We start from the raw sequence: 22,779 nt of genomic DNA, 5'->3' as shown, positions 1-22,779 counted from the left end.
AACAAGCCTGCTTTCCAAGCACTAGTCAGGTCTTGGTGTCAGTTTTCATTGAGGCTGGAGGCAGTAGACTAGTCCAATTAAATCAGATTCATATTGTTAGCACAGAGGAGGTTGCTTAATGGGGCTCCTACATCACTTAAGGGACCTCTATGTACTTTACATTCTGTATTCAGAAGGCCTCTGTAGTGAATCACTCACTTTTTAATTTCTCCTGTTACTAGCCAAATAGCTTCCTCTTAAGTCATGATATAATCACATAATAATATACATCCTATATATGTATGTACACACACACCAGATTTTTTTACCTTCAGGTTATTATATACAGTAATATATATTTATTGTGTATATATATTTGTACAATATGTGTGTTGTATACCATAATATAGTCATACACACCCTTGGAATAAAAAATAAAATTATTCATTCTCCCTGTAGAATTGATAATTCCACAGGCTCACCAGCCCTATAGGAAAATGTATCTGAAATGAGAAGCATTTTATTACGTCCTGCATAATTGATGGATTTGAGTCAATTCCTAATATTCAGATTTACCAGTTGGCTCTCAAAAGCTAAATTCACGTGATTAGTGGGTAAGACTAAAAGGCATGGTTCAATGTCTATTGAAATCACTAAGAGTCTTTCCACTGACTTCAGAGCAGGTTGAGACTCCATATGACTTCAAGACGATAATACAGTAGTACTAGCTAGATTCTTCTCTATACTTTGGGTTATATTTGGTTCAAAGTAGAGCTGGTCCAAAATTTTCAACAAAACTTTTTTGGTCCACAAAAAAAAAAAATTTTTTTTTTTGCAAAAACGTATTGTTTCATCAAAACTTTCTTCACGTCCAGGATGGAATTTCTGGCCTCCGAGACAGAGAGACTCACCCTAGAATAGCAAATAGCCCAGTGGTTAGAGCACTCATCTAGGATGTCAGAGACCAGATCAGGTACAGCAGGAGTCTGTGAGGTGCCCTAACCATTTAGCTATTGACTATTCTGGAGGTATCTTGACATTTTTAAAAGGTCTCGTTTGCATAGGAACAAAACAGCCATCCCTGGTTCAAAGGTTGTGTAAGAGGTCACACTGTTTAGGTTCAGACTTCTATAGCAGAATCCAAATTCAAAGACAAAACAGATACAAGGAAAATTGTGTGGGCTCACCACATCCATCAGAAGTTGGAGACATGGCACCAGTTCTTCCTCCTGTATGCTATGGTGCAATAGAACCATCTACTTACCAGCTGGGAACTAGGATCAATCGGCTCTGAACCTCTCAGTGCTCTCAGCTAAAAGGATGGTAGCTCTGGTGAGATGTTTGATAACAGAGAGGATCCGCGGAGCTATAATGAAGGATAAGGGATGCCCTGCCCTTACCCTTTCAAGCAAAAGAAAAGAAAAATTCTTACTGAAGGGAAACTTACTGAACGAAGAGTCTTTGACTGGGTGGACTCTTCTCCTCTCTTTGCAGACATGGGAATATTTTCTTTCAACATCATTTCATTCTAAAAATGCAAAGGGGAAAGTCAGTGGAGCTTTGCAGAGCCATAAATATAGTAAAAATTAAGGCCAAGTCCTCAGCCAGTGTATATCAATATAGCTACACTGATGTCCACATTCCACAGAAGAGCTGATTCATGTGTGTCGAGTATGGCACTACAGTTGATTGCAATATTCAATACAGTTATAATCTTAAGTATTCAGAATTATACATCCACTGTTGCATAGTGTCATCTGCGTGTGATTCAACCTTCGCACTGCTTGTAAAGTGAAACAGTACAACATTCAATCATTATGTGTAGATTTAATTTGTAAAAAAAAAATATGGAAAAAAGTATGTAAGACAAGTGTATGGGTCAAACTAGCCTATGAACGTGCTGGAACTTTGCATGATTTTTTTTTTAAGAGTTTGGTCTGTCGTTTGCTATTTTAGTCAAGAATTTAATTTCAAAATATTGATATTTGTGTACATACATCTAAGAAATCAAGGGCCTAAATCCAAAGCTCAGTGTAGTCAATGTGTGTCTTGTCAATGGTTTCAATGGGCTATGGCTCATGCCCTAAAACAGGACCTACACTCATTAAAGTCAACAGAGAGACTCCCATTGACTTCAGTGGGTTTTGGATCAGGCTCCATATGAACAGTACATATATTACAAAACAGCATAGAACAGATCTGTACAATAAGCCATTATATAGTCCACGCACAAGGCACACGTGCTGAATGATGCATCTCCTACACTTTCATGAAACCTTTACGCCTTCTGTTTGTTTTCTTGCTGGGGAAGCAGGGGGAGAAGGCTAGGTAGGATGCAGTGGCTTGCTACAATAGCCACATACATCGTTAAGTTAAGGAAGAGCTCATCAGCCCCAACTTTTGCCATTAACTCAGAGCTCTTGCTTTTTTGGCTCTAAGCAAGACTTTTAACATTAGGTTAATGGGCTTTTTTTGTAGTTTAATGAAATGATGAATGGGGATGTTACTGGATACAATATCTTTTGAACTACATGAAACACTCCATACAAGCCAAGATGAGGCTACTGAAGCAGTAACTATTTTAGATAAGCACAAATCATCCAGACGAACTCGCTCCAAGCATTGCATAGGAATAAAAAAACCACTTTGCTCTATTCTGTTATTCACAAAGTCCACATGCAGTGACTGGAGACTTTCATGTTACATTAATACAAGCAGAAGTCACAGGCCCTGTACCTATGGTTAGAGAAAAAAAGAGTTAGACTAAAAGCTTTGGGGACAGAGAAATTTTAATTAAAATAACTCTGCCGGCTTTGACATGCTGTTTGTTCTCTACTCCAGCAAACACCTCCCTGTGCTGTCTTTGTGCATAAGGCACTCTGCCTGAACTTGTCTACAAGGTCACCGTGCTCTCCTTATTCAAATCCCACCTACAGCAACTAGCCAGCTGCAAAAGGCAAGATTACAAAGTAATTCAGTCTACATATTACAGACACATTTTATAAGTGTGCATGTAGATCATATCAGTACATACATACCCACGTAGCAGATTTGTTGACTTTCGGGATACACTGTGAATGTGGTTATTTATTGTTTGCATTACAGCAGCACCTAAGGCAGGCACTGTACAAACATAGCAAGTAACAGTTCCTGCCCCCAAGAGTTTATGATCTAAATAGACAAGACAAACAAAGGATGGGAGAAAAGAAGTGTTATCACCCACACTGTACAGGTGGGGAATTGAGGTCAGAGAGAGGAGGTGACTTGCCCGAGGTCACACAGTCTGGAGAAGAGCCCAGATCTCTTGAATTGAGTTCCAGGGAAGTAACCACTACCTTTGGGAATCTGTCCTGGATACAGCTGATCAAAGACATTGAGAAAGTTTCAATGATAATTTTTGACTGAAATTTTAAAAATCGTATTTGCAGTAGAGTGCGAAGGTCAACAAATCTGGAAACTGATAGAGGCAGAGAAGCAAAGGTGCAGAGTCAAAGACCCTTCCTTAAAAGGCCCTGCCCCCAGGGTTACTCGCTTGAGCACCATGGCTCATCACAAATGGAGAGAGGCACCAATTTAACCTCAGGGAAAATACTTAAAAACTAAAAAAAACAAAGAGATTCACCTCTTTGTGGCTGTCATTACTCCTGTCCCAAACAACTCTTGCATTTGCAGAGGACATTACTTCAATCAGGAAGGTCACAGTTATGTAACTAGAGGAAAAATGCAAGAGACATTGATTCTGGAATATTGCGTGCTTGCTTCATTCATAAGAAGATACTGCAAAAATAGCCCTAACAATTCATTCATCTCACTCAGACCTTTAACTGAGATGGGACAATGAGGAGAAGTTTAGATCTGGATCTGAATTAATTTAGCCTGGAATTTGGTTTTCCAGGTAAAATCGTGGCTGGATTTTAAGCAGTAGTGTAGCTGGGGGGGGGTGCAGGGAAAGCAGCCGCTTCCCCTCAGCACATTTTTCAAAAGTGGCGCCTTAGTTAGGGGTTACCATGGCGCCAGCAGGCGTCCCTATACTAAAGAATCCCTAGGCGAGGCCGGCGGTGGGCGTAAGCAGTTCCAGTGAGGTCAGTGGCGGGCGAGCCAATGAGCAGGGTGTCTGGGAGCTGCCAGAGCTCTGGGTCCTTGCGTGGCGCGGCGGCGGGAGGGGGGAAGCTGCCTTGGCGGTAGCTCAAGACATTCCGACACTAGGCAGAGCGCCAGCAGCTTCGCGGCGTGGAGGGACTGCAGCGGGGCGCCCGGCTCGGAGCGAGGGAGAAGAAAGTGAGGGACGGGAGGAGGCGCTGCCGCTGCCTGGGCACAGGTGCTGCTGTTGCTCCAGCTCTCCGGGTGGTGGGGTGCAAAGTGCCCCCCTGAGCAGTGCCACCCGCAGGGGGATGTACCGGCTGCTTGGTCTCCGTTCCCCGTGGGGAGCTGGCTCCTAGGTCGTGCCGGACTCAGCGGGAACCAGCAGGAGCTGGGCGTCCTGGCGCTGTGGGGGAGGAGGAGGTCACTCATCAGAAGCACCTGGGCAGCCAGGTAAGCGCAGACCCAATGAGCAGGGTGTCTGGGAGGGGGTGGTCAGGGACCGACCGTCCACTTCCCGCTCACGTCACGTCCGAGACTCCAGCCCACCTGGAGCTTCCCGCGTGCCTCTCCCCTCCCTGTCCATGGTGGCCGCTGGGCGCGGTGTCATGGCTTCCTCCGAGGTCGCTTGGCAGCTGGTGAGTCCCGCCCAGGGGCGCGTGAAACTTTCTCGCCTCTTCTCTCCCCCCCCAACCGCACCCTAAAAACTTGCTCAGCCAGGCCGCACCCAGTCCCCACCCCCTGGACCGAGCCCCTCCGAGGGGGGCACAGCCAGGCCACAGCGTGGCTGGAGGAAGCAAGGGGGGACGCAGCGTGGCCGGAGGAGCCAGCGGGGGGGGGAGGGGTGTGGAGCAGCCGGAGGAAGAGCCAAGGGGGGCGTGACCAGAGGAGGAGCCAAGGGGGGGGCACCTTTTTTATGTTTGCTCCCCCTGCACTTTGAACCTGGCTACGCCACTGATTTTAAGGACCTCATTCTTCTCATTTTATCAGTGCAACTCCATTGTTTTCAGTGGAGTTAATCTTGATTTTAGTCGAGTGTAAATGAGAGGAGAAACAGGCCCATCATTTGGATTTGACCCCCTCAAATCCCTTCAGCTTTTTTTTTTTTTTTTTTTTTTTTTAAACGTCAGCTGAATCTGAACTGGAAATAGAAAAGAGGCCCTCTTCCTCTTATAGCCCTGATTTGGAACCAAACCCATTACGGCAGGTTAGAACCCAGGGATTTTTACCTCAAGCTGCCTTTCCTTTTCCCCAACTATACCCCTTGAAACTCAAATGGGATCAGACTGGAGTTTCTGGCTTTATCTCATGTCTAGTCTAAGTTTTTCTTTTGAGCCCATGTTTGTAATAAGGATCACTGGAGAAAGGCCTATGCAGCATGTGTGCAGAGCAAAGCATGTTTTGTACAGTAAGGCATGTGGGCATGTCCCTGTTGCTGCTGAGCAGCCATTTTGCGTCTATTTATGCAGACTCACAGGGTGCTGTGACTCATACTTGCTGTATGCACAGACCATAGCCTGTGGCTGAACCCGTCATTTCCAATGGTCTCAACTAGTAGATCGCACAAGATATGTCAAGCCTCATAGTTCTTTCATTTGCATTACAATTGCGTCTAAAGGCCCAAATGAGATTCAGGGCCTCGTTGTGCTAGGTGCTGTAGACACACAAAGCAAGAGACTACTCATAATCCAAAGAGTTTGTGCTCTAAATAGACAAGACAGAGGGTGGGTGGAGTAAGGAAGGCACAGAAGAGGGAAAGTGACTTGCTCATGATCACACAGCAAGTCAGTGGCAAAGCCAGAAACTGAATCCTCTTCAGAATAAAATATTGTAAGAACAGAAAATGTTGTTCCGTTCTTGTAGCCTGAATACTATCGTATGATCTGGAATGGGATGAGTGAATACACACTTCCTGAACTGCACTCAGTCACACACACTTAAACACCTCTGGAAATTAGCCTCAACTTCTGAAGCTGTTGGGCTTTTGCTGTATGTGGGTCTGTTTTCTCCCATTTGCACCTCTAGATGGCAGTAGGGTTTAAGGATTTTTTATTTTTTTTTAAAAACACTGAGAGGACCAGAAATTCCTATAAAAAGAAGAACAGGAGGACTTGTGGCACCTTAGAGACTAACAAATTTATTAGAGCATAAGCTTTCGTGGACTACAGCCCACTTCTTCGGATGCATATGGGCTGTAGTCCACGAAAGCTTATGCTCTAATAAATTTGTTAGTCTCTAAGGTGCCACAAGTCCTCCTGTTCTTCTTTTTGCGGATACAGACTAACACGGCTGCTACTCTGAAACCTTTCAAGAAATTCCTATGTAATCTAGATACCTAAACCTCAGATCTGAGATCCAGTGTCAATCTCCATCTATTTTTGTCTAAAGTTTGAAAAGAACAGTTCTTGTTCTTCCACGACACATGCTGCTTAGAACACATGACAAGATGACTATGACGCTAATTATGTTTATGCAAAATTTACTCGGAGATCAGAAGGATCCTACCATGAGCTTTACAAATAAAGCCTAGAAGCCCGAACAAAAAATTCTGGCCATGGCCAAAAGCATAGTATTCCTTTCAATTTTATTTTTACAGCTTGGCTTATTTACAAAGCCAGTGGCTTGACACTCCTAGTCCTCCTCTCCCATTAAAAAACCCAAGCCATCTCTGAGATAACAGCTGGAAAACAATTGATGGAACAGACACCATCTTTCTGTAATAAATGCCCTTCCACCATTATAGTGCTGGTAATAGTCCTGTTAAAAAGATACTGTTGTTACCTAAGAAAGGAAGAATTGCCCAGTGGTCAGGGTCCTAGCCTGGGATGCAGGAAACCTTGGTTCATTTTCCTGCCATGCCACAGACATCCTGTGTGACCTTGGGCAAGTCACTTAGACGCTGTGCCTTGCTTTCCCTTCTGTAAAATGGGGATAACAACCCTGCCTTCCAAGGGTGTTGTGAGGATAAATACATTAAAGACCGTGAGGCACTCAGATATGACAGTATATCTACCTTAGAGAGATTGGAAGCTCTTTGTAATAAGTTTATAAACATATGAACTCAGTTCTAGGTTTGCACACTGCTTACCACCAGGGGGCGCTGGCAGATAAACAGCACTAGTAATAATAATCTTGTACTTCAGCATTCTGAAGGGACAGCAACACTGCTACACAAGATGGGCAATCAGAGCAGGTCCTTTGCCAATAGCTTTGTTCAGTCTATAGCAGGGGTGGGCAAACTACGGCCCGTGGGCCACATCTGGCCCATCAGCCATCTTAATCCAGCCCTCAATTCCTACTGGGGAGGAGGATCTGGGGCTTGTCCCACTCCAGTGCTCCAGCCAGGAAGCAAGGTTGAGGGCCACTCCACACAACTCCCAGAAGCAGCGGCACGGCCCCCTCCGGCACTCCAGCCGGGGAGCAGGATTGGGTGCTGTGCCATGTGGCTCCCGGAAGCAATGGCATGGCCCCCCCTCTGGCTCCTATGTGTAGGGGCAGCCAGGGGCCTCCGCTGCCCCCACCCCAAGTGCCGCCCCTGCAGCTGGGAACCACAGCCAATGGGAACTGCAGGGGCTGCGCCTCGCTTAGGAGCTGGAGAAGGGACATGCCGCTGCTTCCGGGATCCACTTGAGGTAAGTGCTGCCTGGAGCCTGCACCCCTGAGCCTCTCCCCGTGCCCCACGCCCCTGCTCCTCATCCCCAGCCCCACCCCAGAGCCCGGAGCCCTCACCCTCCCACCTCCCCCACACAAACCCAGAGCCCCCTCCCACACCGTGAACTTCTCTTTTCTGGCCCCATCCTGGAGTCTGCACCCCCAACCAGAGCCCTCATCCCCTCCCACACCCCAACCCCAATTTTGTGAGCATTCATGGCCCGCCATACAATTTCTATTCCCAGATGCGGCCCTCGGGCCAAAAAGCATGCCCACCCCTGGCCTATAGTCTCGGGACTCAGGATTTTGTCCCATTCTTCATATGACAGTGCAAAGACCAGATGCTACCTTGTCAAATCTATGTGCCTGTGCAGGTATTTTAATCTTGGAAGTCTTTCCATTTTCCTTCCCTAGAGTAATTTTAAACTGGACAAGTGAACGCTTAACACCACATGACCAGAACAATCTCAAAACAGCCTCACAAACACACTTTGCCCAGGCACCCAAATAAGCACTTGAGAATGCAGTTCAGGGAGACAGACACAGCAGAACCCGGTCTGCATGTGCAAACATAGCACTGCATGTGAGTATGCATCTATGCAATGTCTACATATCGAATGTGACAAAGTTCCTCCTCTACCTTGGTGGATCCTGCGCTTATTGGTGGATTTGGTGTAACAGCTGCATGACCGCTACAACTCCCTAGGCTACTTCCCATTGGCCTCCTCCAAACACCTTCTTTATCCTCACCACAGGACCTTCCTCCTGGTGTCTGATAACACTTGTACTCCTCAGTCCTCCAGCAGCACACCCTCTCACTCTCAGCTCCTTGCGCCTCTTGCTCCCAGCTCCTCGCACGCACACCACAAACTGAAGTGAGCTCCTTTTAAACCCAGGTGCCCTGATTAGCCTGCCTTAATTGATTCTAGCAGCTTCTTGATTGGCTGCAGGTGTTCTAATCAGCCTTCTCCTTTAATTGTTTCCAGAAAGTTCCTGATTGTTCTGGAACCTTCCCTGTTACCTTACCCAGGGAAAGGGGACCTACTTAACCTAGGGCTAATATATCTGCTTTCTATCACTCTCCTGTAGCCATCTGGCCTGACCCTGTCTCACGCACACACACAGTGTCTATGCAGTATCTGAGGCCATGCTTTACCTAAGAAACTCTAAGTAGAAAAAGATCATTCTAATTTAATATTTCTATTACAATAGTGACCAAAAGCCCCAATCAGGATCAGACCTGGCTGTGCTAGGTGCTGTACAAACACAGAAGAGGTAATGGTCCCCGCTCCAAAGAGCTTACAGCCTGAGAAAGGAATCTCACAATTACAGAATTGTTCATATACATTTTATCAGACACCATTTCATGTTACACAGCAAAGTTAGAAGAGTCGCAAAGTAAGCCTGGGTCCCAACTAAACCCTAGGATAGGAAGGAGAGACCATGTAAAAAGGTGTTTCTCTATACTTTACCTCATCACCATGGCAAGTGCCAAGATAACACTGCTGGCCAGCCAGCCTGCATCAGCAAAGGCTTTGGGCAGGGCTAAGATTCCAATTCCGAACATTGAGTTAAATACATACATCATGCCGACCTAGAGTAAAAGAGATGGGAGTAAGAATGAGCAGAGACTGCCTGAGGAGGGCAGGGGGGAAGGTGAGATCCTGGTGACAAACTACCCGAACACTGGGCAACAGAGTCATAGAATTTAATGCCACAAGGGTCTACCAGAACATGCAGTTTGACTTCCTGTCTATCGCAGCCCATCAACACTACCCAGCACCCACATGCTAACCCTAGCAACTGAAATTAGACCAAAATATTACAGGAGACTAAATTATTATGTGCCATAGGTAGAGAATAGGTGAGACCAGATCAGCCCCTACACGGAAAGTTTCCACACAGTGAGCAGGAATCTGCACATTCCCATGCATGGTATGGTACAGGGATCATGTATACTGTGTAAAACAGTTTGACTATCTAAGCTCATGGGTCTTGGGGTCCTCACAGATGCCCTGGACCTTTCCACAGCTTCTCACTGGTCACCTCACCCACCCCAGCCTGCATAGCAACATCCGATGGGCTCTCTGCTTGCCTTCAACCCCAGAGAGGTTTCACACAGCTGGTGGAAGAATTAACGTAATGCTGACACGATCATTGTTTTACATGCCCATTCCACATGGGCATTTCCAAGCATGACAACAGGGACAGTAGCGGTAGCCCCCCAGCTACACACCTCACTGGGAATGTGGGGGGGTTGGTAGGAGGGCGGATGCTACACATCTGGAGCTCTTCCCCTTCCACACACTTCTTGTTCAGGGCACGATCTATTCTCATGGGAGAAATTTTCCCTTATGGAAAGAACCAAGTCAAGGCCTACTCACTACTTGCTCCCTGTGTAAGCCCTCAAAGTGGGACTTGTGTGGTTCACAGCCCTCTTGCAGCCCCTCTGCACAGAGGTGAATTTCATCCTCAGCAATTGATTGGTGCTCACTGACCTCTGCAAAGCCTCTCCCAGAAGTGGCTTCACAAAAGTCTTGAGTCACCATTATAGAAAGACCTTGACAAGTCATACAGGCCAGGGCTTTATAAAGCAGCGCACAAGCGACCAGGGAGCTTTGCGAACAGGGGCTGCTAACAGGGAGTTTCGCAAGGGAGTTTCGCAAGGGGAGCAGGAAGGGGGCGAGGGTCCCTTGCCGGTTCCATCTGTTTTCTCTTGATTCCCCTTAATACCTATAAAGCAACTACATTCATAACTTTTTGCTTAAACAACCCTTTCAGCTGACAGGGGGCTGCAGACGGGAGTTTGACAGAGGGAGGCTTACGATGGTTAGGAAGACCCGCAACACCTGTGCCAGCACTGCTACTGTCTCCTCCACCTGTGCCTGTAGCCAGACAGAGCGCCTGAGCATGGATGCCTCTACCCAGATCCTGGTGTGGTTTTGCAAAGACTGTAACTTGCAATTTCCACTTACTGATATCCAGGCTGCGGGGACCATCCAATGTGAGAGGTGCCTGCTGGTGGAATCTCTCAGGCAGCAGGTGGGAGAGCTACAGGAGGAGGTGGCTAGGTTGAGGAGCATCCGAATCCACGAGCAATTCCTCAACAGTGTCCATGTGGAGACAGCTGAGGTAGCTGTCCCAGTACACAGGACTGCTGATACACCACTGGTGGAGGAGGAGATGGCTCAGGGTGGACACTGGCAGCTGGTTACTTCTGGCAGCAGGCAGTGCTCCACCCTTGCTCCGAACCCTCCTGCCGTGGTTATAGGTAACCGTTATGCTCTTCTTGATACAGGAAAGAAGGAATCACTCCCTACAGTAAAGGAGGAGAAGCCTCGTACCCCTAAGGCTGGAAAGTCTGCTGCCACCACTGCGAATAGGAAACGTAGGGTAGTGGTGGTCGGAGACTCTCTGCTGAGGGGGACGGAGGCGCCCATCTGTCGCCCTGACATTTCATCTCGGGAGGTATGCTGCCTGCCGGGGGCCCGTATCCGAGACGTTACGGAGGCATTGTCGAGGATTATCCAGCCCTCTGACTACTACCCCATGCTACTCATCCATGTGGGCACAAATGATACTGCGCGGTGTGACACTGAGCGGATCAAGAGTGACTACAGGGCTCTGGGAGTACGGGTGAAGGAGTTTGGAGCGCAGGTGGTATTCTCTTCAATTCTTCCTGTCAAAGGTAGGGGCCCGGGCAGAGACAGATGCATCATGGAGGTGAATGCCTGGCTGCGAAGATGGTGTCGCCAGGAGGGCTTTGGCTTCCTAGACCACGGGATGCTATTCGAGGAAGGACTGCTAGGCAGAGATGGCGTTCACCTTTCGAGGAGAGGAAAGACCCTATTCGGACACAGACTGGCTAACCTAGTGAGGAGGGCTTTAAACTAGGTTCGACGGGGACAGGTGAGCAAAGCCCACAGGTAAGTGGGGAACATGGAGACCGGGGAGATGGGTCGGAAACGAGAGGGAGTGTGGGCTATATTGGCAGAGAGAAAGGAGGGTCAGGACAAAACTGGGAGGAAAGATCAAACCAGTATCTTAGATGCCTATATACAAATGCGAGAAGTATGGGGAATAAGCAGGAAGAACTGGAAGTGCTAATAAATAAATACAACTATGACATTGTTGGCATCACTGAAACTTGGTGGGATAATACACATGATTGGAATGTTGGTGTGGATGGGTACAGCTTGCTCAGGAAGGATAGACAGGGGAAAAAGGGAGGAGGTGTTGCCTTATATATTAAAAATGTACACACTTGGACTGAGGTAGAGATAGACATAGGAGACGGAAGTGTTGAGAGTCTCTGGGTTAGGCTAAAAGGGGCAAAAAACAAGGTAGATGTCATGCTAGGAGTCTACTACAGGCCACCTAACCAGGTGGAAGAGGTGGATGAGACTTTTTTCAAGCAACTAACAAAATCATCCAAAGCCCAAGATTTGGTGGTGATGGGGGACTTCAACTATCCGGATATATGTTGGGAAAATAACACAGCGGGGCACAGACTATCCAACAAATTCTTGGACTGCATTGGAGACAACTTTTTATTTCAGAAGGTTGAAAAAGCTACTAGGGGGGAAGCTGTTCTAGACTTGATTTTAACAAATAGGGAGGAACTCGTTGAGAATGTGAAAGTAGAAGGCAGCCTGGGTGAAAGTGATCATGAAATCATAGAGTTTGCAATTCTAAGGAAGGGTAGAAGGGAGAACAGCAAAATAGAGACAATGGATTTCAGGAAGGCAGATTTTGGGAAGCTCAGAGAGCTGATAGGTAAGGTCCCATGGGAATCAAGACTGAGGGGAAAAACAACTGAGGAGAGTTCCTTTCCTCTCCTTTTCAAAGGGACACTATTAAGGGCCCAAAAGCAAGCTATTCCGCTGGTTAGGAAAGATAGAAAATGTGGCAAAAGACCACCTTGGCTTAACCACGAGATCTTGCACGATCTAAAAAATAAAAAGGAGTCATATAAAAAGTGGAAACTAGGACAGATTACAAAGGATGAATATAGGCAAACAACACAGGAATGCAGGGGCAAGATTAGAAAGGCAAAGGCACAAAATGAGCTCAAACTAGCTACGGGAATAAAAGGAAACAAGAAGACTTTTTATCAATACATTAGAAGCAAGAGGAAGACCAAAGACAGGGTAGGCCCACTGCTTAGTGAAGAGGGAGAAACAGTAACAGGAAACTTGGAAATGGCAGAGATGCTTAATGACTTCTTTGTTTCGGTCTTCACCGAGAAGTCTGAAGGAATGCCTAACATAGTGAATGCTAATGGGAAGGGGGTAGGTTTAGCGGATAAAATAAAAAAAGAACAAGTTAAAAATCACTTAGAAAAGTTAGATGCCTGCAAGTCACCCGGGCCTGATGAAATGCATCCTAGAATACTCAAGGAGCTAATAGAGGAGGTATCTGAGCCTCTAGCTATTATCTTTGGAAAGTCATGGGAGACGGGAGAGATTCCAGAAGACTGGAAAAGGGCAAATATAGTGCCCATCTATAAAAAGGGAAATAAAAACAACCCAGGAAACTACAGACCAGTTAGTTTAACTTCTGTGCCAGGGAAGATAATGGAGCAAGTAATTAAGGAAATCATCTGCAAACACTTGGAAGGTGGTAAGGTGATAGGGAACAGCCAGCATGGATTTGTGAAGAACAAATCATGTCAAACCAATCTGATAGCTTTCTTTGATAGGATAACGAGCCTTGTGGATAAGGGTGAAGCGGTGGATGTGGTATACCTAGACTTTAGTAAGGCATTTGATACGGTCTCGCATGATATTCTTATCGATAAACTAGGCAAATACAATTTAGATGGGGCTACTATAAGGTGGGTGCATAACTGGCTGGATAACCGTACTCAGAGAGTTGTTATTAATGGTTCCCAATCCTGCTGGAAAGGCGTAACGAGTGGGGTACCGCAGGGGTCTGTTTTGGGACCGGCTCTGTTCAATATCTTCATCAACGACTTAGATATTGGCATAGAAAGTACGCTTATTAAGTTTGCGGATGATACCAAACTGGGAGGGATTGCAACTACTTTGGAGGACAGGGTCATAATTCAAAATGATCTGGACAAATTGGAGAAATGGTCTGAGTTAAACAGGATGAAGTTTAACAAAGACAAATGCAAAGTGCTCCACTTAGGAAGGAAAAATCAATTTCACACATACAGAATGGGAAAAGACTGTCTAGGAAGGAGTACAGCAGAAAAGGATCTAGGGGTTATAGTGGACCACAAGCTAAATATGAGTCAACAGTGTGATGCTGTTGCAAAAAAAGCAAACATGATTCTGGGATGTATTAAAAGGTGTGTTGTGAGCAAGACACGAGAAGTCATTCTTCCGCTCTACTCTGCTCTGGTTAGGCCTCAGCTGGAGTATTGTGTCCAGTTCTGGGCGCCGCATTTTAAAAAAGATGTGGAGAAATTGGAAAGGGTCCAAAGGAGAGCAACAAGAATGATTAAAGGTCTTGAGAACATGACCTATGAAGGAAGGCTGAAAGAATTGGGTTTGTTTAGTTTGGAAAAGAGAAGACTGAGAGGGGACATGATAGCAGTTTTCAGGTATCTAAAAGGGTGTCATAAGGAGGAGGGAGAGAACTTGTTCACCTTAGCCTCTAAGGATAGAACCAGAAACAATGGGTTTAAACTGCAGCAAGGGAGGTCTAGGTTGGACATTAGGAAAAAGTTCCTAACTGTCAGGGTGGTTAAACACTGGAACAAATTGCCTAGGGAGGTTGTGGAATCTCCGTCTCTGGAGATATTTAAGAGTAGGTTAGATAAATGTCTATCAGCGATGGTCTAGACAGTATTTGGTCCTGCCATGCAGGCAAGGGACTGGACTCGATGACCTCTCGAGGTCCCTTCCAGTCCTATAATCTATGAATCTATAAGTCCAGTCCTACAGGGAGATGATTTAATTTATGCCTTCATGACTAATTTCGAGCTGAAGTAAACTCTTGTAGCAAACCAAATATGGCTCAGATCATCCTGTGCTTTTTCTCTCAGCTGCGGACACACTACCAGAAGGAGATCATGTACTGTGTGGTTCACTGAACTCATTCACTCCCAAATAGCTCTTCTCTGCCTGCTGTCCCCTCCCTTGCCCCACTCCCAGACAAAATCTCAGCATCACCAATATAACTAGAGCTCATTATTTATAGAGCCACTAGCTTCTGAAATGTCTCTCTGAAAACGTCTCTCTCTCATGAGTTTGTGGGCCTTTATTCTCTCAATGATTCTACATCAGATTGGTTCAGTTCACAACTCAAAGGACAAATTATTTTTATTGGGTTTTATTATTGTTGGCTTTTGTTTGTTTGCTTTAAACTCCATCTGAGATGAAAACCTCAGCTATGAGTTTCTGCTTCTTATCTCCTCACCAGAAAGAAACAAAAATTCTCAGTTTGTTTAAAAAGGGGGGAGGGGCTGATTCTCCTCCCACTTAGGAGAGCAAAAATCAGGAGTAAATTTTATTGTAGTCAATGGAGACAAACCAGTGTAGATCTTGTGTGAAACAAGACTCGGGCACAAAGATTTTAAAAGGCTGAATTGGACACAAAGCAGTGCTGAGTATACTAGAGATAAGGCTTCTGTTTTTCAGTGTTTATTAATTAGGGTTACCATATTTTGAGCCTCCAAAAGGAGGACACTCCACCGGGCCCGGGGCCCGGCCCCGCCCCCAGCCCCGCCCACGCCCCAACTCCGCCCCTTCCTCAAAGTCCCCACCCCAACTCCGCCCCCTCCCCTGCTTCCCGCGAACATTTGATTCGCGGGAAGCCTGAAGCAGGTAAGGAGGGGTGTGGGGGGAGGAGGCGCGGCCCAGGCTGACCCCCCCGGCATTTCCAGCCTGGGTCGGCTCGGGCCCTGGGGTGCCGGCCACGGGCCCTGGGGTGCCGGCCACGGGCCCGGACCCCCAGCCCAGCACTGCCGGTCCCCGGACCCCCGGCCGAACACCCCTGGCCCGCTCAGCACCCCCCAGCCCCGCCGGCCCGCTCAGCACCCCCCGGCCCCCCGGCCGAGCACCCCCCCGGCCCGCTCAGCACCCCCCCCGGCCCCCAGACCCCTGGCCGAGCACCCCCCCGGCCCGCTCAGCACCCCCCTGGCCCCGGACCCCCGGCCGAGCACCCCCCCGGCCCGCTCAGCACCCCCCAGCCCCCGGACCCCCGGCCGAGCACCCCCCCCGACTCCGCCGGCGCTTGGCCCTGCCGGCCCCCGGCCCCCCTGGTCTCCGGCCCCGCCGGCGCTCGGTGCCCCCGGCGCTCGGCCCCCCTGGTCCCCGGCACCGCTCGGCCCCGCCGGCCCCCAGTGCTCGGTGCCCCCGGCGCTCGGCGCCCCCGCCGGCCCCCGGCCCAGCACCGCCGCCCGCATGTCCCGATTTTCCCGGACATGTCTGGCTTTTTGGGATTTCCCCCCGGACGGGGATTTGGAGCCCAAAAAGCCGGACATGTCCGGGAAAATCCAGACGTATGGTAACCCTATATTAATTTAATTTTTCCAAGGTTTTTTTGGGTGGGAGGGGGTTAGCAATTTTTTGTTTTCTGTAGGAATCCAAAAATCAGGATTTTGGAGGGCTCTCTTTGTATATACAGTGATGAGTCATATATATTACTCATTACACAGGTATATACCGTAATGAGTAAAGTGCACTAGGAAACACTGCAAGGAGATTAATGTAGTGCTTTTTGAAACAGCACAATGGAACTTGTAGTGGATTCCAGCAGGGTCCACATGGACCAATTAACACGCAACATATTAGTGCACTTTAGACATCACTCCCCCCCATAGTCCAATTACTGTTGTGTCAACAAGCTCCTTAGGAACAAAGTAACTATTTCTGGTGTTTATTGGATAGAACACGGATTTTTTTTCTTTTATTTTCTTTGTGTGTGTTTGTTGCTGTATCTGGGGGCTTTATCCATATTCATCAGTTAAAACCTAAAATAATAAATCCTACTACAGAGAATGACCCTGCAAGGGCAGAGAGCTGGACACTTTTCAGCATCCCCCTGCACCATTTCATAGATTTTAAGGCCAGATGGGAGCTTTATAATCATCTAGTCTGAGCTCTTGCATAGCATAGGCCAGGACTCCTGTCTGAGCTACTTCCATCACACAGGCCTAGCTCTCGGACTCTTTCCTTCTCCCTGGCTCTCATTCATGTCCCGCCCCCCACTCCCTTTCCCTGACTCAGATGCACCACGATTTTATGGTTCTGCTCCTAGAAGTTCACCTAGCTCCCCTATGCTCCTCTTCTCACTTACCTTAACAATATTACGGTCAAGATTATCAGGTGGCCAAATTAGGGGGTGGGGGAGTCTGTTAAAAGAACGGCCCCATTGCACAGTTGTCTGAGCCTCAGCGCAACCATTTAGGTAAGAGGTGAGATTTCCACCCCCCACTCTGGATCCTTTACCCCATGTGAAAGGGCTGAGGCAGTGTAAAGGGGCCCTAAAAGCCACAGCTCCGGCCAGGGAAGAATTCTGCCATTGCAGACACTGTGGTCGGCAGCTTGTAAGGCTGCTTCCAGGAACCCCTCCACAAGCCCTGGCCCAGGGCTGAGAATGGAAAGGGCATGTTAGGGGCTGGGCCACTGTGTGCAGCCCAGCAGAGATTCCAGGCAGTGCAGGAGCCCGTAGGGGGCAGCCCATGGAGGCTGCCATAACTTAGACAGACCCTGGGGCTCAAAGCCACCTTAGCCCCCACAACGCCTGGGCAGGCTGCACATTCTATGCTGAGCATCTTGGAGGTACAGCACAGAACCTCCCCTAAGGTCTGGACTGAGCATCAGAGAGGTTAAAAAACAGCCGGTGGATTTGCCTTACACACTATGGGCCATTTACACCACTCCTGCAGCATAAAGAGAACTTCATGTAGATGAGAATCAGGCCCTACAGGCTCATAAAACATGGAGGTCAATGACCTACCGGAACATCTTGCAAAAGCCCCTTTGCAAGCGCTGGGATCCCAGCTGACTGTGAGTCACTTAAATCCAAGCACTGAGACTCAGTAGTGGGGTACATGACTATAAGCTGCATCAATCAATCATGCCTGCGGTGCACAAACAGCCACACAGCACTGGCTATTTAACAAGACTCCCAAAGTCTTGTCCTGGAATCTGTTGGGGTAACTAAGAATCCATTCCAGATATTGCAAACATCAGTCTCTTCTATGGTTGTTCCAAAATCCTGGTCAGGAATAAGGCAGGGCTGTCACCAGGACACTCAGGGCCAGCTCCAGGGTGTTGGCCGCCCCAAGCAGCCCAAAAACAAAACAACACACACAAAAAAAGCCGCGATCGCGATCTGCGGTGGCAATTCGGCAGGAGGTCCTTCGCTCCAAGCCGGAGTGAGGGACCGTCCGCCGAATTGCCGCCGAATAGCTGGACGTGCTGCCCCTCTCCAGAGTGGCCGCCCCAAGCACCTGCTTGACAAGCTGGTGCCTGGAGCCAGCCCTGAGATCACTACATCCACCTGTTCTGTAAAAAAGTCATTCTGAAAGAGCATTTTACCATCAGTGAATATTGACTTTCTGCTCCCATCATTCACTTCTTGGTCATGTCCTGTGAAGAAACAAAAGTCAAATGATGGGGACAATCATCTTATTAAATACTCCATGTACTATCAAAGTCCCATTTACTCTGTGGGAAGCTGGATCTAAATTCTACAGCAAGGCCCCTTGGTTAAGTGTCAGTCTGTTGGGGCAGACTGCAAGTTATATGGCAGGTAATGGAAAATTCAAATGGGAGGTACCAGAGAATTAAAACTAGGAAAGGAATAATCCTATCCGCATAAACAACACAAGAGATACTATCTTCATGTGGCTAAGACATTAGGATTGGAACTCAGAAGTTCTGTGTAGGGGAGGTTTCTTACACTACCACAGACTTTGTGTGGACAAGTCACTTAATCTCTGACCCAGATTTTTAAAGAAGCCTAAAGTCTCATTTTCAAAATGGATTTAAGCATTTGGGTGCCTAAATCTCATGGACTGTCGATAGAATTTTGGCCCATAGTACCTAAATACCTTTTGAAATGAGACTTCAGTTACTAAGTCAGTTGGGCATTGCAACACTAAGCACAACACCACCTAAACGCCTCAGTTCCCCATCTATATAATGGAGGTAATAATACTTCCCTGCTTCACAAGTGTGTTGTGAAGATAAATTCCCTGCGGCTTCTGAAGCATTCAGATATGGCGGTGGCTGTAGACTCAAAAGTCCCGTTTGAGATAGAGATAAATCCAGCTTTCTGAAGAAAAGGGGACTCACTTGATTACAAATATAATCAGGAGAAGACTCTTCCTTTGAAGTCCAACCTACCTGAAACCAGAAAGTCAACAAGCTGGTCATTCACTGCACACATGTCTACAAAGATGGTCAGCAGTGGAACAGATTTCTGCATGGGATTATACTGAGTCTTCGGGTTGCATGACAAAACTATCGTTCTAAGGAATTCAAACTGAAAGCGCACAGACCAATTTTCATACGTTTCATGTGCAGATTAACACAGGTTTGACAATAAAGCAAAAACTGTGAATCAAAGACAGTGAAAAACTGCCCTTGCCCAGTGGAAAGGCACGTAAGGTGAAAGAGACAGGCTAACCAGTCAAGTTAAACTCATGCCTGCTACACAGGAAAGATGGCAGTGTAGAGATTTTCTTCTATGGTGTACAATAAACATGCAAATATGGCAAATTTATTCCAGATTAGCAATTTCAATGTTTTACAAATAAAGAATTCGGACCCAATACTTTATTCTACAGCACTGTTCAGCCAACAATCTTAAACTTCATCAATTAAACCTCACAATTCCCATGAGATCAGTGTTATCTCACTGCATTGATGGGTAAATCAAGGCACCTAAAAGTTACTAGGCAATTTACGCAAAACCACACGCCAGAATAAAAACCTGGGGTGAAACCTGGTCCCACTGAAGTCAATGACAAAACTCCCAGGGACTTCAGTAAGGTCAGGATTTAGCCCCGGAATCCTGCTTTGACCATAACACCTTCTTCTTGGGGGCACCATCTCTGCTTTCCCAGCTGCTTAAAATTGGGATCAGCGTAGCATTTCTAAAACCACAATATTCTGTGTCCTCTTTACAGTATTCTAAAAGGAACAACGTTAAAAGAAGCAGAAACAATGTAAGAAAGAAATCACTCACAGCCCAAGCGTTCTCAGCATGAGCGCATTACACCAACACTGAGCATAGTGCGCTAGCAGTGACATCACTGCCCTAGCACATAGAGAAAACACTACAAGGACCCTTGAACACTGCAAATTTCACAGTCACAAGTATGCTTGATACATTTAAGGGTTTGTTCTTCCCTTTCATAAGTTTTTTCCCCATAAATCCCCTTCACATCAATGGGAGCTGCAATCTGCACATCTATCGATAGAAGGGTAAATCCTCATCTTCCCCAGCACCAAAATACGGTGAAGCTTTGCAACGTGAAAGAACCCTTAGCTTGATCCAGATCCACAGTTGGCATAGCTCCATTGACATCAATGGCTTACACCAGTTGAACATCTGGCTCAGCTTGACAAAGATTTTATTAGTGGTGTGGGTAAGCCTAGTTAGAGGTTGCCAACTGGCCTGCTCTGAGGGGCAGTGTATTCCCTTTAGAGATAACAAAGGATCTGTTCAAGAGGATGGCCTCAGCACATTCCTTTGAGAGATACTTATTCACTCCCACCATATTACTCTTCAAATAATTTGGGAAAAGAGCAGATTATGGAATTAAAGCAACCAAGGTCACATTAACTCCTGTTTTCCTAGGTTTGGTCAATTATTGTGTTAATTAGGAGAGGACACTGCATTCAGCTAAACAGACTGGAATTCTAGAGACTTCTCATTGCACCAGGCATGAGCGCACACTTTATTTTTATCTTGCCCAAAGCCAGGCTTTGGCTCAATGAGAGAGAGAACAGAACTCAGGCCCCCCTATTCCCCTGTGCTGTAGGCCTCCGCTTGGCATGGCGCTTAAGCATGTTGTTTCATTAGCAATAAGTGATGCAGTTGGTGGGATGTAGGAAAGAGGTTTACTGTGCATGCGCAGAGACTGGTGTTGCATGCTGATAGCTCTGTGTTTGGCTGCTTAGCAGCCTGGCCTAGCTGGCACTCTTGAGCCCGCCGATGGCACACTGAACTAGGCCCCTCTGGAAACGTGATGTTCTATTGTCCACTTCCACTCTCACACGAGTGACTTCAAGCATGTGACTAGAGCTATTCATTTCAATGGCACTACTTGTGCTTAAAGGCAGGCATATGCTTCAGTGCTTGAGTCTGTAGACCATGTTTCCTCTCTCAAGCAATAGTTTGGATACTTTTTGGAACCACTTTCAGCTGCCAGGCTAGAAATACTGTGGGGAAAGGACTCATCATGTTGACTACACTTTCCGAACCTCAACCTGAGTTTTGCATTCAGTTTGGACCATTTATTTTATCCAAGCTGGTTTACTCTTCTCTCTGGCTTACCACCTGCCTTGCATCACTTCTCAATGGTTAGAAGTTTCCTCAGCACTGAACCTGCCCTTGTTTCACACGCCAGTCTCATGATCTGAAGTGCACGTGTACAGCTGCAATTCCAGAAAAGAGCGGTGACCTCAGGCAAGTCACTTTCCCTCTCTTTGCCTGTTTCCTCTCCTGCCCTTGGTCTTGTCTGTTCAGTTTGTAAGGTCTTCAGGACAGGGCCTGTCTCTTACCACATGTTTGTACAACACCTAGTATGAGGGGCCCTCAGTCACAGTTGGGGCTTCCAGGTGCTACAGTAATACAAATAATGCTGCAAGTGACTCTGATGAGTGCTATTTGTAAATCTAAAGAGTCTATGAGTGATAGGGTAAATCTCTCTCTATTCAGGAATGGTTGTAGCACAGTAAGATTGGACAAAACATCAAAAAGTTGGTGATAGCCTCCCAAATACACACACATGGTCAAAAGCTGTGCCCATCTGAGGACTGGTCAACTGAATGAGATTAGTTGATGATGTCATCCAATAAGAACTGGGCTAGATGTCCACAACACAAAAATCACCACCCTAATTGAATGTCATCCAATAAGAACTGGGCTAGATGTCCACAACACAAAAATCACCACCTCAGCAGAAAACCCAAGGACTGATTAGTCCTGGAAACAGGTCAATACACTGCCACTTCCTGTACATGTTCTATAGGAAAATACAAGGACTGCAAAACTTAGTGTAGCCAAGTCCAATACTTTTCTTAGGCACTGAGCCAAAGATTCGCATTGACTTTAAGAGGCATGGGTTAAGCCCTAATTCACAGAAATACAGAAACAAGACTTACTTCACAAAGTTTTGGCCACCATACTGGCATGCTCATGTGGCCTCTCTCCCCTCATCTGTGTATCCAGCCTTCTGGAGATGCAAGAAAATGTGGTAACGGTGCTGTGAATTTCACTTTAAGAGACTCATTGGCAGCTGTTGCTGACTAAAAGTGTTCTGTACAGAATTAAGTGTCATAATCCAGGACTGCCTAAGTTCTAAATTCTATGCTGTTTGGTTAGTCAATAAGACAAAATGGAGACATGAACTAATTTAGCAGGCATCTGGAACAAGACAAGTGGCTGACTGACAACATCCAGGTTCCTGCTGAGCTAGAATCTTTGGTACGCATTCAAGCTGATTTTTGACCTTTCCTTCAGAGTTCACCAAACACTTTCATGGAATTTCAGCTGTTCAAGTGGCCTTTAGAGATACAGGATCATATCAGCATGGTTCTGTTGACTTCAGATGGCGTTGCATTGATTTACACCAGCTGAGGATCTGGCTGGCCCAGTACATTTACATTTTGAGCACTATAAGCAACACCATCTTTCCTTTTACATGCTGTTCACCTAGCAGAGAAGGAAGGAAGGAATCCAAAAGGTTCAGTAGCAGTCATCTGTAGAGATGGGGGCTCTTAAGATAGAAAGGGTACAGGAAGGCACAGGAAAAAAAAAGAATCTGAACCCTGACCTTCCAACTGCAGGTCACCCAAAATTATAAGAGAACATATGTTGATAGGGGGCACTGTTGAAGGCTTAAAGAGTTTATTAGGG

At 46.8% G+C, this 22,779-nt stretch overlaps 1 protein-coding gene across 3 annotated transcripts in view; it reads right to left on the bottom strand.

Moving 5' to 3' along the window:
- LOC101942744 (transmembrane protein 104-like) overlaps positions 1-22,162 on the bottom strand; it is a 102,816-nt gene extending 80,654 nt beyond the window's left edge. For 2 of the 3 annotated variants that reach the window (XM_065559940.1, XM_065559941.1), the window contains exons 1-4: positions 18,228-18,399; positions 9,183-9,304; positions 3,602-3,689; positions 1,427-1,507 (exon numbers count right to left, since the gene is read on the bottom strand). In XM_065559940.1, coding sequence (XP_065416012.1) covers positions 1,427-1,507; positions 3,602-3,689; positions 9,183-9,304; positions 18,228-18,260 — 324 coding nt within the window. In that variant the 5' untranslated portion in view covers positions 18,261-18,399. Of the gene's footprint in view, positions 1-1,426; positions 1,508-3,601; positions 3,690-9,182; positions 9,305-18,227; positions 18,400-18,986; positions 19,038-22,025 lie in introns of those variants that run through there. The other variant, XM_065559939.1, reaches the window with a different exon arrangement.
- Positions 22,163-22,779: the final 617 nt, after the last annotated feature.

The sequence above is a fragment of the Chrysemys picta genome, chromosome 10 (assembly GCF_011386835.1).
Source record: "Chrysemys picta bellii isolate R12L10 chromosome 10, ASM1138683v2, whole genome shotgun sequence".
Lineage (NCBI taxonomy): Eukaryota > Metazoa > Chordata > Testudines > Emydidae > Chrysemys > Chrysemys picta.
The sequence above is the reverse complement of the archived record's forward strand: the minus strand, read 5'-3'. Positions and strand labels throughout refer to the sequence as shown.